The 15,569-nt window shown below is 40.4% G+C and overlaps 2 protein-coding genes across 5 annotated transcripts in view; one reads left to right on the top strand and one right to left on the bottom strand.

The window, feature by feature from the left end:
- The window catches only part of CMSS1 (cms1 ribosomal small subunit homolog), a 334,075-nt gene that overhangs the window by 100,586 nt on the left and 217,920 nt on the right, over positions 1–15,569 (top strand). The gene's annotated exons all lie outside the window — the stretch shown is intronic.
- Positions 1–15,569, bottom strand: part of FILIP1L (filamin A interacting protein 1 like) — a 266,691-nt gene that overhangs the window by 94,327 nt on the left and 156,795 nt on the right. The window contains exons 2-4 of the mRNA XM_019756494.3: positions 13,182–13,434; positions 12,251–12,424; positions 5,039–5,217 (exon numbers count right to left, since the gene is read on the bottom strand). Coding sequence (XP_019612053.2) covers positions 5,039–5,217; positions 12,251–12,424; positions 13,182–13,424 — 596 coding nt within the window. The 5' untranslated portion in view covers positions 13,425–13,434. The remainder of the gene's footprint in view (positions 1–5,038; positions 5,218–12,250; positions 12,425–13,181; positions 13,435–15,569) is intronic.

Here is a 15,569-nt window from a genome sequence, read left to right as displayed (position 1 = left end):
GAAGATTTTATATTTTTGAGAGATCTTTGAAAGTAGTCCAATATACAGTTGACCCTTGAACAACAGGTTTGAATTTCTCGGCTCCACTTATATGCAGATTTTTTTATTTTTTTTCAATAAATCCCCGGGTTTTCACATCTGCAGATTCAACTGCAGACTAAAAACAGTGTTTTCTGTCTGTAGTTGGGATTCCATGGATGCAGAGCCGACCGTATGCATTTTTCTATGCTATTTTATATAAGGGACTTGAGCATTTGCAGGTTTTGGTATCTACAGGGTGATGTGTGGCAGAGGGTGCAGGTGCGGGAGGTTCCTGGAACCACTCAACTGTGGGCACCAAGGGATGACTGCAGTTAAGTTTTGGGGGAGTCAGAATTTATATGCAGATTTTCAACTGCATGGGGGGTTGGTGGCACTAACCCCTGTGTTGTTTACGGGTCAACTGTACTCATTCAACAGGAGGGTCAGATGTGGCTCAGTGTTTCAGTCATCTTGTCTGATGTCAGTAGAAAACAAGAAAATAGGCCTGGGATAGCAGAGACAGGTTGGTGATGGAAATCTTTCTTTACAAAGTTTCAGGCAAACAGAGAGGTAGATGTGCTTTGTTCTTGACAAAAACCCAAACAGCAAAGGACTTCGCCCCAGCTGTGGTCCAAGGCAACACCCCTGGAAACTGGGTCCCTGGTGACTGTCCTGCAAAGACCTCTCTGCCCTTGAGCCACTGCTCTGTCCAGTCACACTTGGGCAGGACAGGAACAAGAAATGAATTCTACCTGTGACTCCTTCCTCACTATGTGGCTTTTGAGAAGCTACCATTTGAACTCCTGCTTGTAAAATAGGAATATCAGTGCTCACCTACTTGGCCAAGATATTATGAAAAGTAATTTAAGGCTTTAAAAAAAAAAAAATCCATGCTTGAAGCCACATTTTTATACAAATTGCCATAACAGCATTTGTTTCCCACTTTGGTGGTTATTTCAAGGCCAGAAATGCAGTAATATATATGGTTAGTATCCATGTTTTGTTTGAGTATTCTAAAAAAGAATACATGGTTTCAAAAAAAGGAAATTATTTTTTCTTCACAGCCTTTTCACCCATTGAACTGAAAAAGGAAAAAAAAATGCAAGCTTTATGAAAGTACAGACAAAATTGGCATTTCACTTATGGGAAAATTTTGCAAAATTGCACTGACTAAAAGTGATTTTTGTTTTGGCTTTCCTGTGAAGCCATCCAGAAAGGCCAAAAATTACTGGCGTTGCTTTTGTATAAAACCTTTCACATCAACTCCATTTGTAATTCAGCCAAGTATATAATTCAAGTCGTCAGTGACACACATATCCACACATTGGAGCTGGTCAGTGAACAGAAAGTTGTCATGACATGTGGATATAATATTATCTTACGGACAAACCAAACCGCACAGATTACAGTGAAGGAAACTTTGCATTAACATACTTGGGAACAGGGTTTCCTGAGCTGATCCCTACCCCTCAGTCCTTCAGTGGGAAATCAATTGTTTACTGATTACAACGACATCACTTGGCAAACATTTTGGCCCAAACACAACATGTGACATCAGTCTCCTTTAGGGTTTTCCACATAAAGCAAATTTTCCAAAGAAAATACAGAAATTGAGCCTTAAGTATTCAAATTAACTATCTCAGTCATGTATATCTTAATTCTTATTGTATTTCCTAGTAGATATTACCCAACACTTAAAATACTAGCACTAAACTTGCACACTGTTGTTTCAGAGCTTTAATCAGATAGTCCTTTATAGCTGTCGTCACCCACCCAACCCCTTTTATGGGGGTTATGATATCTTTGTTTCTCTGTACTGAGGGTCACCGATTTGGGAGTGGTTTACATCACTTTGTTTGAGGAAGGAAGTAAACATTATTCTTTGACCCCTTAGGACAAGTTAGTGTTGCTTTTGTGAGGGTGTGTGCTTGAGAGGAAATACTCTCACTAAAGTTAGGACTCAGTGACGGTGCATGTTTTGTCATTTGTCGTCTGAAAATGAGACGTGAATGGTATCTCTCCCTCTTGCATAAGCACCACCTCTGTGTACATTTACCATTTACCTGAAATTATTAGAGTTTCTGCCACTTGTGTCTTTAGGTGGTGTTCATTTACTACTTTGATGCACATGGCCGTAAAGCAGGTGGAAGTGATGCCGTATGAAGCCATAGCCTCTCTGCCGAAGGCAGGGGAGCAGCGGGGCCAGGGCACCAGCAGTGCCAAGGGGTGGGAATTGTGATGTTCCACAGGTGGAGCAGCGGAGGCTTTATCTGTATCCAGTGGGAACTGAGAACAGGGTTACCATTCTCACGCCCAGAGTTCCATCTGGAAGCTGTTCCTTGGCAAACAGAAATAGGTGGGTATCCTCACATCTTCTGGAGTGGCTAAGCAGGGCAGGAGAGTCAGTCCAGCCATTTGTCCCTAGTTTTGGGTAACGGTATGTTCACTTTCATTATTCTTCAAGACAAAGGCACTTTGTGTCCTATAAACTCAGAAATATGATCTTTACAATATTTTCTCTTAAACCCCTTTGATGCATGTGGAAATACCCTTCTTAATATATTGATTCCATGATGTACAATTTACTTTAATCTCACTATTTTCCTTTCCCTCTAGCCCATGGCCTTTATTCCCAGTGATGCTTTGCTCCCATGTCTCAGTGTTCTTCTTTGCTCTCTCTTGGTTTAAATAATCCTTGCCATCGCCCCCCCCCCCCAGGTTACAGTATTACTTCTCAATTGCCCTCCTCAGCCTTCCTACAGAAGAGAGTAGAGCTACAACAGTAAATATTAGAACTGCACCACCACCAGCCCTCCGCATTCCCACGCTAAATCTGTACATCTTGCCTTCGTCATGAATGTGGTAAGCCCCCTGGGCAGGGGTGGCCAGTACCCCTTTGTTCTCTGGCAGGCAGTGCTCTCAGACCATGGTCAATAAATGTTCATACTAATGAGAGATGAAAAGAAATGTCTGTGGTCAGCATATTAGTGCCAAGTAGTGTGGAGTCCAAATGAGGCCACGGGTGCCAAACCACAGGGGTTCAAAATAATATTTAATATGACATTGTCTCATTGAATAACATATCTTATATGGTAATGTCTGAGTCAAATCTTCCCTTGGTGCCAGACTTCTTTTGCTCCTTTCATCTGCCCCTGAAGATATTTCAAGTTCATGAGGGACAAAGGAACAAGACCCTTTTCGACTCAGTGAGTAGAGAACAAACTTCCCGATGAATGTGGAAGAAGAGCTGGGTGTGAGGACCATGGATTCTCTGGCACGCTGACCATGAGGTACATTGAAGAGAAGTGAAAGTTTGCCATTATCCTGGCTGCTATGTAACTTGGGTTACCTAACTAAAACATGAATTGTAAGTAGTTAAATAAAGCAGTTGAGACTACTAGTATTTTGTAAAAGGCAGCTCACAAGTAATTTTTTTCCCTGTAACTGTCAGAATGCAGCATCATTGGCTCTATAACTCATAAAAGAAGTACACATGGAAAAACAAGGGAAGTGAAGATCCAGTAATATGTGACAATGTGAAGACTGCTTATTTTCTATCTTTGTAGTATCAACAAAGGGTCAGTTGTCCTCTCAGTTAATATAGGTGCTCATACTTTGCACATTGATTCAGAACAGAAGGTCGAAGTGGAGCAAATAACCTGCCCTCCATAGAGCTTTAAAGTGTGTACCAACCAATCTCCCAATATTTTTCAGCTAAGCTTCTCAGAATATGAGTTCACATTTTAAGTTTCTGTGTTCACAGTTTTTATTTATTTTTCAAAGCATTATGCTGCCCTCAGTGTTCTAGTGAAAGGGTTCGAGTTCCTCACTATTTTCCTTGTTGCCAAATTTTGGGGCATTTTGTCATCCTTTTCTGTATTATTTGGTGGTATTTCACTGCTCACTCTTTCTCGAAACTCTTTCTTGCTTGGATTCTTTGCTTTCTTTCCCCTCCGGTTCTTCTAACTTTGCACCATTCTTTCTTAGCTTCCTTTCTTGACCCATTTTCCTCCAGAAAACCCCCAAGCATTGATGTTTTCTAGAGTTCTCTTTTCAGAATTCTCTCTCCTCACCACACCAACACCCATAACTTTAGCTCTTACCAGATGCAAGTTTGCATCACCAGCCCACCCTTTTCCAAACCTATATGGGTTGTCTTTGGACACATTATTCTCCCCACTGGAGATTGGACTACATTGGGTACCTCACACTCAACATGTCTAAAGCAGAACTCACCCCCTACCCCTCCCTCAACTTTTGAACCATCCTCCCCCGCCGAAATCCTTCAACCACAATGAGCTGTGTCCCATTCATGTATTCTGTACCTTGGTGAATAGCCAGTACTTCTCAATAACTCCATGTTTCCCTTGCTCTGATCCCTGGTCTCATTTGTCACTAATTACAACTGATTATACATCATACATGTTTCTTGTTTACGCTCCATCCTCCCTAAGCCCATAGCCATTGGAGCACATAAGCTCCTTCTGTCTTTCCTCCAGGCTGTCTTAAAGGTTCTTTAAGGAAGCATACCTGATCAACTCTTCCCCCTTCTCACAATTTGTGATTTGCTCCTTCTTGCAGCAACATGACATCCAATTGCTTGTGGTTATCCTTTCCTTTTCTTATCCTGCAATTACATCCTGTGCTGTAGCGATGAAAGCTTGAGTTCCCTCGGTACCTTACCTCTATGATGTGACACTTCTTTCTGCCCCTGCCATGTATATAGTTTCCATTCTTGTTTGTATAGGAACTAAACTCTGTCACCTCTGTGCAGCTTTCTCAGGGCACTCCCTTGCAGAATTAGGCGCCCAGGATTTATGTTTCCACAGCCTTTATCACACCTGGTTATTTTTGCATTGTACCGATGAAGTCTTTAAACAGATCGTTTTCTGGACCAGGAGATCTTTGAGAGCTGAGGCTGTGCCATGCTCATCTTTGTGTCCCTGGTACAGTGCCCAGCCCATGAGGTTAGTAAGAGTTTGCAGCATGGTTCATTGTCTTGTCCAAAGTGCCTTACCTTTCACATTCCTGTTCTAATAAGCGTATGAATTCATCATTCTTCTCCATATAGTCTTTATGCTTTCTCTTTTCTTCCTCCAACTCCAATATGGTTTGCCTATGAGATTTTTTTACCATTAAAAGCTGTTCCAGGATTCGTCTGTGCGATTCCTTGTGTTTTTCCACAACTTTGTCCAACTACAAAAGAAAATAAATTGATAGTCTGTTAACTACAAATCATTCATAATATTGCCATCTTTCACTCTTTTAGAAATGTCCAAGTTTTGACTAATTAATTCATCAGTGGGTTCTGATCTCCTTGTTTAGTTTTTATCTTTCCTCTTGTTAATTGATACTTTTTTACTGTCATCATATTTTTCTCCAGAGAGAAAAATTGGTGCCTCTGTGGATATCAGAACAGTGTCCCTGTAACCCCTTTCTGACACTGCCTTCTCTCTCTAGGGAAACCGTATCAGGAGAACGATATGCACAATGTTTAATTCTGCAGCTGCACTTGCTGCGCTCTACTGCCCAGCCCTCCCGATGGTGCTCTACCCGTATCTGCCTCTTGGGTCCCTTGCTCTGTTTTTCATTGCATTACGCATCAAGGTGATTGCATATTTAAACACAAACATGTAAACATTTGTTAATCAGTTCTGTGTTGTTATGTAGTGTGAATGTGACCACATGTAAGCACCCAGTTCTTTCTGGTTTCCGTGGCTTCTTACATGTCTGTTATAAATCTATCACCCTGTGCTGGATTTATGTATTTGTCTCCTCTACTAGACCGTGAACTCCCTGAAGACAGGGCCTACGTCCTATTTTTCTTAACTTCTTCGCATCTAACGGAGTGCCTTATAGTAGGTGTCCAGTATATGTTTACAGATTGAAAACAAAATAAACAAGCAAGGAGTCACGAAAGAAAAGAGGGAAAGAGGCTGATTGAAACAAATGTGGCTCGGGACCTTTGGCCAGTGATAAATTAAAATCCAGTTAAGAACATGGTTTTGAAAGCATGTGACTTTCTAGTTTGTTAAATACTAGGTGCTATAACTGATAATATTGGTTGGTTTTTATCCTTTGCCTTTATCATTAAAAAATTGAAAATTTGTGACTTTGTGAATTAGAAGCCAATTTAAATCATACATCCTTAAAAAGCACCTACTTGACCAGGAACACAAGGCATAAAATAGCCAATGCATTTCAGAACAAGACTAGCACAAAAAGTATCCCAGCAATTAGAACCTAACTAATTCTCTCAGACCTCTAAACCCTCAGGCTGGTTGTCTAGTTTTCTAATATAGGTTTATAATGGTGCGTTAACACACATATAATACTAACTACCTTATGTCATACAGGTATTGATTATTTTTAATAAATGTAAACGATCCTTTTGTGGAAGCTGAAAGTGCTAAGTTATGTTGCCTGCTGGCACAGCCACTGTTAACTAATGACTGTCTTCTGAGAGGGAGATTGTATTGTTAGTTGTCCTGGGTCTCAAACCCTAAGAGCCCTCTGAAAATTCCTTCTTATCAGATGCCCAAACATTAAAGTGCATTGAAAGGGAAATTCAAATGAACTGCTTTTGGAATTTGAAGAGTGAACTAGTGGTAGGATCAGCCTTCATTTAGGAAATTTGTCAATTGACTTAAAACATTTAATTTGTATAAGATCAGCCCTAGAATTAATAATTAGAGTAGCTATTTACAATACATAAATGAAGGACTAGTGGAGGCTTCTTCAATGCAAGAAAAATGACTTTCCTCGGATAGCTTCTTGTAATCGTGTGGACATAGGTATTCAACTTTATTCAGCCCAAAAAGAGAAAATAAAAGACTTGCTTAAACCACTGTTGTTTTCCATTGTGAGTTTTCCTCACATTGTTTTGTTTGTTTGAAGGGACAGGGAAGGAGGGCTGGAAAGAATCACTGCCCTTCATTTCTTACCTGCCTTCCAAGTTGTCTCCCTTCCTTCAGTCTCACCCCCTTCTGGCCTGTCCCGATCAGTGACAACCCCAATGGCATGACTCCACTGTCCTATCCAGAACCAGAAGGTCGTTCCCCATTGGTCTCCTGGCACATCAGCCCCCTTCTGACTCCATACCTTCTCGTCTTTCTCACCCAGCCTTCAACCACGCTGGGCTTTGGGAAATTCTGAGAACATGCCATGGTGATTCCAGACTGCTTTCTTCAGTGCTAAAATCTAGAAACCTTTTTCCCCTTCCACCCAAAACTTTTCCTGTTCCTTCTTTGTTACTTTCTCTGATCACTGCTGGATAGAATTGTTTGTTCCATCATATCAGTGAGACTAGTGCTTCTGTGGGTTTTCTTTCTTCACGTTCCATGACTCTTGAAGGATGGCTTCCACGTACGGCATGCTATTTATTTGGTGCAAGGAGCTCGTGTGTATCAAGAGTGGTCATTGGAAAGCTGTCAAATAGTGGCCTGACAGAGGGAAAGCTCCCAAAGAAAAAAATGACGGATTCTAGAGATGTTTTAACATATACCTGAAGTTTTATTCTGTGCCTTCATTTCTCCATGCCCAGGATGCCTCTTAGAAAATATGTCACTGGTTCTCAGTTCAGTCTCTTACTGATTCCTGACAAATCGAATAATGGACTTGATCTTCCCTGAACTCATTTCATGTCTCACCACCAGTGTGAGCTTGGCCAAGCCACTTAACCATTCTGTACTTCAGTTTTCTCATTTAGAAATTAAATGGTTGCACTTGATTTCTAACATCAATTCCTAGTGCCCCAGTTTTCTCAAGGCAACAAGTATTTATTAAGTGTCTCTTATGTTCTATGGACTTAGTGCTATGATAGTTGCCGTGGGGAATACAAGGGACGTTTGACTTTCAGGGCTTATGCTTTCCCTAGGGAGATAAGACACACACACACACACACACACACACACACACATACACACACACGCCACAATTAGGAGCAGTGTAAGTGGTATATCATTAAGTACTAAGGGACTGTCAGATCACCAGTGCCCCTTTTTGTATCTATCCCCATTACAGATTGAATGAAGCTTGGGGAAGAAAACAGGGAGACGGCTCAGTTATTTCAGGGAGTGTCAGGGACAGAAAGAATGGAAAGTAATGTTTCCTGTGCTATGACATGCTTCCTGCTTATCATTTTGACCTCCCTGATGTCCTGTCCTACCCCCAGCTCCTAATGCAGTTCAACTCCTTGCCTAGGATGAAGGATGTACAGTGAGTTTTCCTTAGGTTGGCTTTCTGGTGATTGTTTCATGGTCAGAGGGAATGGAGAACAGAGAGGTTTTCCATCTTTTTACTTCCAGTTGCTTAATATATGTTTAGAAATGAATAATGACCTTTGTTTTACCTCCTGAGTCACAGACCACCCTGATTTTGCATTTGATTTTCTTTCTGCCCTATGGCTTTAACACTTTGCTTTTCCATTGGCTCTTTGAAGATTGTCCTTTTCTTTGATTTGCCTGAATATACTGTTAGAGATAAAGGCAATCCAGAGAGCAGAGAAATTGGCCATTTTAGTAGATCAAAGGTAACCAAATATACTATTCACAAATGTCCCTTCTTCTTCCTAGTCTTCACTGAAACCTGATTTTCCTGGATAACACTGGAATCTCTATTTTATAGGGACCACTCATTCTCTCATGACCTCAATATCTCAGACTCTGGAAATGGCAGCGCAATTCTCTTGGCTCTGCATTACCACTGCCAGGCTCTTCTGAACACCCTCCTGTTTTCATTGCCTGTCTGGATGGTGATAGTCTTTTCTCGTTCTCATCTTGGTCACCTACTGAACTTCCGGTCACTCTCCCGACAATCTACCTATCCATGTTCAATCTTGGTAGCATTCTGGGTGATTTTCATATTTAGCTGGACCTTGCCCGTGGCTCTTTCCCTATGCCTGGTCAGCAGCCTTTAACTTTCATCCAGGCGCCAATTTGAAGCCATGCCTCGCTAAGTACTAGCCCCAAATACATCCTTACCTTCTTAACTTTATCTTTCACTTGACTGACGAGAGACCATCAATCATAAATGCTCTATTTTTTTCTCCTACTTCTGCTACTCTTAACTTACCTATATTCTTCTACATTCTTAACCTCTTCACCTGTGTGAACTTCTTTGGTCCGTCCCTATTTGTCTCCTTCCACTTCTTGTTTCCTCTATGAATTTCTCTTTCTTGTGTCTTTGATCCCAACTCTGTCCCTTCAGAGTATGGCTACAAACGTGGTCGGATCTTCTTTTCTAAAAACGTACACATATGCTCACAGAGAGAGAGAGAAGGAGAAGGCTTTTCCATGAAGCTTAAGTTTTGCTGTTCTTCACTTGCTCTGGTGTCATCTGGAGCCTGTCGAAGGCCTACCCGTGTGTTTACCTAGTCATGTATTTTGTGAAATTTCAAAAGTAATACATTTTAATTGTAATCAGCTAAAACCTCTCTTTTTTTTCCACTTGTACTTAGCTTCCATCATATGTTTTTTTGTTTGTTTGTTTGTTTTTCATGCCAGGTAGTTTTAGAGAGGCTGTGAAGAGTTTTGGGGTGCTGCTAAAGGGAAGTTCAGTTGGTCTCAAAGTCATTTCCATGTATAGGCAAGTTATTGCCAGCATCTTCATGTAGGAAAGCGTTCCAGAAAAGCTTTTACTGGCCACTGCGCCAGCTCACCAGCCTTGCCAAATAAAGGTGAAAGGCCGGAGGTTATATTCCAAAATGAATGTGTCCTTTAGTTCCCAGCACTGGAAGTTTGTGGATTGAGAAGAGAAAGGTTCAAAATATATGGGGTCAGAAGCTAGTCTATGGAAATTTCCCTTCTAGTTCCCAGCTTCAGAATTCCTCTTGCTTCCATGTAAGTGCATCCATTCATTGAAGAGTGTGTTAGATAGTTTAATGCTTTTATGTATTTTTTTAGTGATATAATCTCACTGGATATTGAGTCCACAGTGTTACTGGAAATGGAATTCCTTTATGTTCTACCTGATTAACCCCTATTTACCCTCTGGATCTTGGCTTTCCTGATTCTTCCATCTAAATTTAATCCCCCATTATAGTCTGTCATAACGCTTTGTGGTTTTAACCAGAGATTAGTATGTGTGTAATTGTGTACTTACTTGTATGATCATGTTGTCTGTCACTCTCTTAAACATTAAACACCCTGAAGACAGGAACCACAAGTTAAAACTGTGGTGGACTCTTGAGTTCTTGCGTCTCCCTCCCTCTGGACAACCCAGCTATTCCCTCTTCCCATCTGCACCCTTTGTTCCAGCTCCCAGGCTTCCACCAGTGTTTCATCTTAAGTCAGTGTTCCCATCATGTGATGTAACTGAGCGCAGTTTGTTCTTCTAAGGTATTTTGCCTTGAGAACAGATAAATCCTTTTTACTTTACCCTAGACGTGGTTGAGATTTTTACATTTTCCAAAAAGAACATTGTGAATAAAATAAAAGTGTGTATGTGTGTGTGGGGGGGTTAACACTCTGCAGTGGGAGAAAAAAAAAGATTATTTTTTTAGTATACCGATCCTTATTTTGATGTAACTAGGGTACAGTCACGGATGGTCTTAGTGGGAACACTGGCCTCTTTCTTTTCTTCAGCCTTATCTAGGGAATTCTAGTCAGAATTCCCCTGTACTGGTTTTTCTCTGGATATCTTCCTCTCACCCGTTACTTCCTATTAGGTACCGGAGGAGGGCAGACACCTGGTTTGTTGGGTGGGTAGAGTTAATTGTGTGGACTTCAGGGAATTGGATAGACTGATAGCTGAGGAGAGACAAATCTCTAGGGAAAATAGAAGGCAAGAGACGAAAGTGGGCAAGTCATGGAGGTGGGAATGTGAGGTGCGTGCATGGGGGTGGGGACAGTAATCAAAGAAGGTTGGATTGGTAAAGCAGGGCTAAATTATGGGCAAATTTCAGGGACAAGCGTCTGCAGAGGGGCGGGGTATTTCCAATTTTGCACGTGTATAATAGAGTTAGTTTGAAACTAAAAGTTTTTCCTACTGATTTCAGCATCAGTTTGGAATCATCCTGTTTCATTTCACAGTAAGTGTTGAAGGGTTGTGTCATTCATGGAGTTTTGTCAAGATATGTTTAGTGAGAGTGAATTTGCATTTACGCTCATATGGATTGGGGGAATCTGTGCCTAACACTCGTTCCCAGTCACCATGTTGGGAGCCAGCATTCAGTTTTAACACTGTTGACTTGAACACAGCTTCAGCTCCTCTTGTTTAAAATCTGGAATAAAGCACAAATCAACAGACTCTGGGTGGTCTCATCCTCTCCCCTCAGAGAAGCAGGTCCATATGACCAAACTCCTTCACAATTTGGCAAGACGGTAGTCTTCTCTCATGAGACACCCAAGACGAGAATAGCAAGGACATTAGAGGTCAGTCCTAAGGTAGGTTGCCAGCGCTTATGTGGGGGAAATTGGTCCAAAACTTGCGTTCACTCTCTCCAGCCTTAACTCATGCTCCTAGTTGTTTCCTTTTTATGAAAATGAAAAATTATGAAATTTTCCATTGAAGTCTCAGAGGAAAATAGAAGAATAAAATAAAGATGCCAAAGAGTTTCAGAAATGTCAGCAAGTCAAAAGCAAGCCGCACCGCAGCTCTGTGCCGTGGTGGCCGTGTGGGGACTGCGAAGCTTTGCCATTGTCATTGCCGGGCGCGTGGTGGGAGAGAGGTCTCTGCTGTCATTAAACTTTTGAAGGGAAAAAGAATATGCATTTATCTAAAATATATGCTTTCTAAAACTCTGTTTCTTGGACAGTTCTTCAGATCATTTCCATTCATGCTCAAAATTTCTATGACATAATACCTCAGTGTTTTCAAAGAAATTAACCTCTATGGTGAACTTTATCTGTTTTTTATTATAGCCTGAATAGACTTCAAGTCCCCAAAAGAAGTTTGCTCCCGTGTGTGTGTGTGTGTGCGTGAGAGAGAGAGAGAGACAGAGACAGAGAGAGAGAGACAGAGAGAGAAAATGCATTTGTTACATTGTTAGGTTTCAGTCTGGTGTCAAGAAACAAACCTAGTGCAAACATCCTGTCACGATTCCTTCTCCTTTCCTTTCCTGTAGAACATGTACTATTTATCTACCGCGGGTAGATTTTAAATGCCTTAGAATGTAAAATTGTAAATAATCATAAAGGAGTTACATTTCATGCCCACCTGCCAGGCCTACTGCTTGGCTGGCTGGTCAATGTCTTCCACCTCAGATGCACACCCCTGATCTGACACATACCTCGTTCATTGGTTTCTCATAGATGTCCTCCTGCCAAGGAGCAGCCTTTGCTTGAAAAGCATCTCGCTGGAGAGCCTCTAACACCTTTTTTGGAGTAACAAACCCATACTGAGCTTCCAGCAAAGCCAAGTCCATTTTTTCAGCCTTTAAAATGCCTATGACTTCATCTCGAGCCTGTAGGAACAAAAGGCATTTCAGAAAGCTCGCTTTACCTACCAGCAGTCTCCCAAAGTAATTTCTTATGAGAGTTGAGTGCTTTTTTTTCCTTCTCTTTCAAATACAAACAAATTATACTTAGTTATAGCACCTTTTAGAAAAGGTAGCAAAATTAGGTCCATTACAATCTAATTATCCCATTAATAATGTTTTTAAAAGTGATCACTATACAACATTAGACAACCCTACATTTTTTATTGTGTCTGACAGGTAGATAACATGATACCCCTCAATGGACTGGCATTTGCATTTTCAGGGGTAGGAAATAAGATTCTCTTATATGTGTAGCAGCTGTGTTTCGTTCTTCAATGTTGGTTAATAATGCCAGGGCAAGGCTGGGAGCCAGATCACAGGAGTCCAAAAGCACCTGTTGTTATTTAGACCCGTGCAGAAGTCAGCTGGTATTATTGTTACCCATACTTGCCTGTGCACTGGAGCTTGTGGGCAGAGGCTATGGCCTTTCACACCGTGCATGCCAGTCGCATGGCATAACGATAGCCCTTTTAGATGTGATTAATTGCCCTTCAGTTTAGCAGAAGAGAATTCTGTGTGTGTGTGTGTGTGTGTGTGTGTGTGTGTGTGTGTGTACTTACACTTGCTCTCACATATACACAAGTGTGACCCACAGATATATATTTCTGTGGCAGCATCCAAACCCAATTCACAAGCAGCCTTCCCCCTGAAGCGTGATGGGGATCATTGGAACTCAGCTGACCTGCAGTTCTCCCTCCAGAATGCTTAGGAGAAATAACAGGTCGTCTCTGGAGAGGTCTTCTCCTTGGTGGCCTTTACCACTGTGTGAGGTGGGATGTAGAAGGATTGCATCCGACTCACTGCTGGGCTCTTTGTCCTGCTGTCTCTGCTTCATGTCCTCAGACTCTTGGAAACGGGGGTCTTTACTGTGTCTTGGAAATTGCTGGAGGGCTGAGCCCTCTGTGTCGCTGCTTTTGGAACGCATTCTGTAAGGACTGGAAAGAAGGAAGATAATTTGTAACTCTTCATGGAGTGAAGTTTGTAATAAGGGCACCTATTACCACTTTAACAAGCCTGCACTCTTGTTGTATTTACCGCAGCCAAAGACTCCATCTCCCTGAAGTCTACAGCAGAGAAGAGCATTAGGAGATTCATAAATCACAGTCTTATTTACACTTCTGTTTTTAAAATCAACATTTAAAAAAATGTGTTCTGCTTTGATTAAGGCCACTTATGTCCATGGGTAAACAGACTGTATTTGAAGTTCATCTGCCAAACATTCCACCTCAGAGACCCGGGTCATACCTCCAACCACGGCCCCAGTGCTTACTTAAGTTCAGACATACTTAACATAATTGTAAAATGGTATGTTTGCTAATTGTTCCAACGTTCTGCAGATTCGCATTATAATATTTCCTTTGGAAGTTTTTTAACATTTTTATGATCTCTTAGCTTTGGTACATTAAGATAGAAGCATTTAGAATCATTGCTATAATCCTTTGAGTTACTTTGTTGTGATGGCAAAGTCTAACAGCAAAAGAATGAAGGCTGGGTCCTTGGCTGTATCCCTGACATTCTGCTAAAATTCCAGATCTATCCTTGGATAAGTCAAAGATTTATATTATGGACCCTCATCTCCAAAATTGAAACACTACTGTAATAGTTGGCTATTATGGAAACAATATAAAATAAGGTAATATTTGAGGGTCAGATTGGCTCCACATCTGATTATATAATTATCCAAATTAATTTATAATAGCAAGAAAAAATGGTCTACTTTTGAGGTTTCTAAAGAAAAGAGAAAACAGCAATTGAGCTTATAGTATACGTCAGTAATACACAAACAGATTAATTTTACTCGTCCCTACAAACCATGAAACTTCCATCATCGTTGGTGCTTTGCTTTTACTTTTTAATAATATTTCTTTTAAAATCTGAAAAAAACTCAAGTATACAGAAAAGTACGGCAAATATAATGAACTACTACATGCTACCACACAAACCTCTAAAATCTTAATTTACCATATACTCTAGAAAATAATTTTTTAAAGTAAAATATTACCGATACAGTGGAAGTTCCCTGCCCCATGTATCTCTTCTTTAGCCCACTCTCTACCCTTCCCTCCCCAGAAGTAACCACCCTGAATTTGGTGTATCTCATTCCCATGCATGTTTTATACTTTTTAAAAATATGTATACATGTTGCCGAACAATAGATAGTATTGCTTTGTGTATTTCCAAGCCTTGTGTAAATGGCATATTGAATGCATCTTTCTGAAATGTATCTTTTTCATCCTATATTCTTCCTCGTTCCATTTTACTTCAGTTTATATATTTTGATAGCTATAGATTATTTCATTATATGACTAGTCCACAATTTATCCATTTTACTATTGATGGATATTTAAATAGTTTACATTTTTTCAGTATTAGGAAAAAAACATTCTTATACATTGAATATTCTTACACATTCTTATGAACATTCTTATACATTTTTTCCCTGTGTACATACATTTCTCTAGGGAATATTCTTTAGAGGATAGGAGTGACATTTTTGGAATGTGGAGTATGTATGAGTGTGTTCTCAGCATTACTAGGGATTATTGCTCTCCTAAATGGAGTGCCAATTTATAGCAAAGTATGAGAGTCCTCTTTGCTCCTATCTTCATCAACACTTGCTATTACTGACTTTACAGTTTTTTTCCAATTTGATGAGTGAAATTTTAAATTTGCATCCTGTAATTATTACCGTGTTTCCCGGAAAATAAGACCTAACCGGAAAATAAGCCATAGCATGATTTTTCAGGATAGTCGTAATATAAAATAAGCCCTAATGTGTCTTTTGGAGAAAAAATTAATAGAAGACCGGTCTTATTTTCGAGAAAACACAGTAGTGACATGGGCACCCTTTTTTATGTGTTGAGAGACCATTTGAGTTCCTTCATAAATTGCCTGTTTGTAGTCTTTTCCCATTTTTCTTTTGCATTGGTTGTCTTTTTCTTACAGATTTACAGGCATTCATTACATATTCTATATATTACTGTTTCATTGGTTAAATATTTTGCTATTATCTTTTAGCCTGCAGCTTGCATTTTCACTCCGTTGTGTCTTTTATGGTATAGAAGTTTTA

This window comes from Rhinolophus sinicus, chromosome 17, assembly GCF_057876585.1.
Source record: "Rhinolophus sinicus isolate RSI-liver-muscle chromosome 17, RSI-T2T, whole genome shotgun sequence".
Lineage (NCBI taxonomy): Eukaryota > Metazoa > Chordata > Mammalia > Chiroptera > Rhinolophidae > Rhinolophus > Rhinolophus sinicus.
The sequence above is the reverse complement of the archived record's forward strand: the minus strand, read 5'-3'. Positions and strand labels throughout refer to the sequence as shown.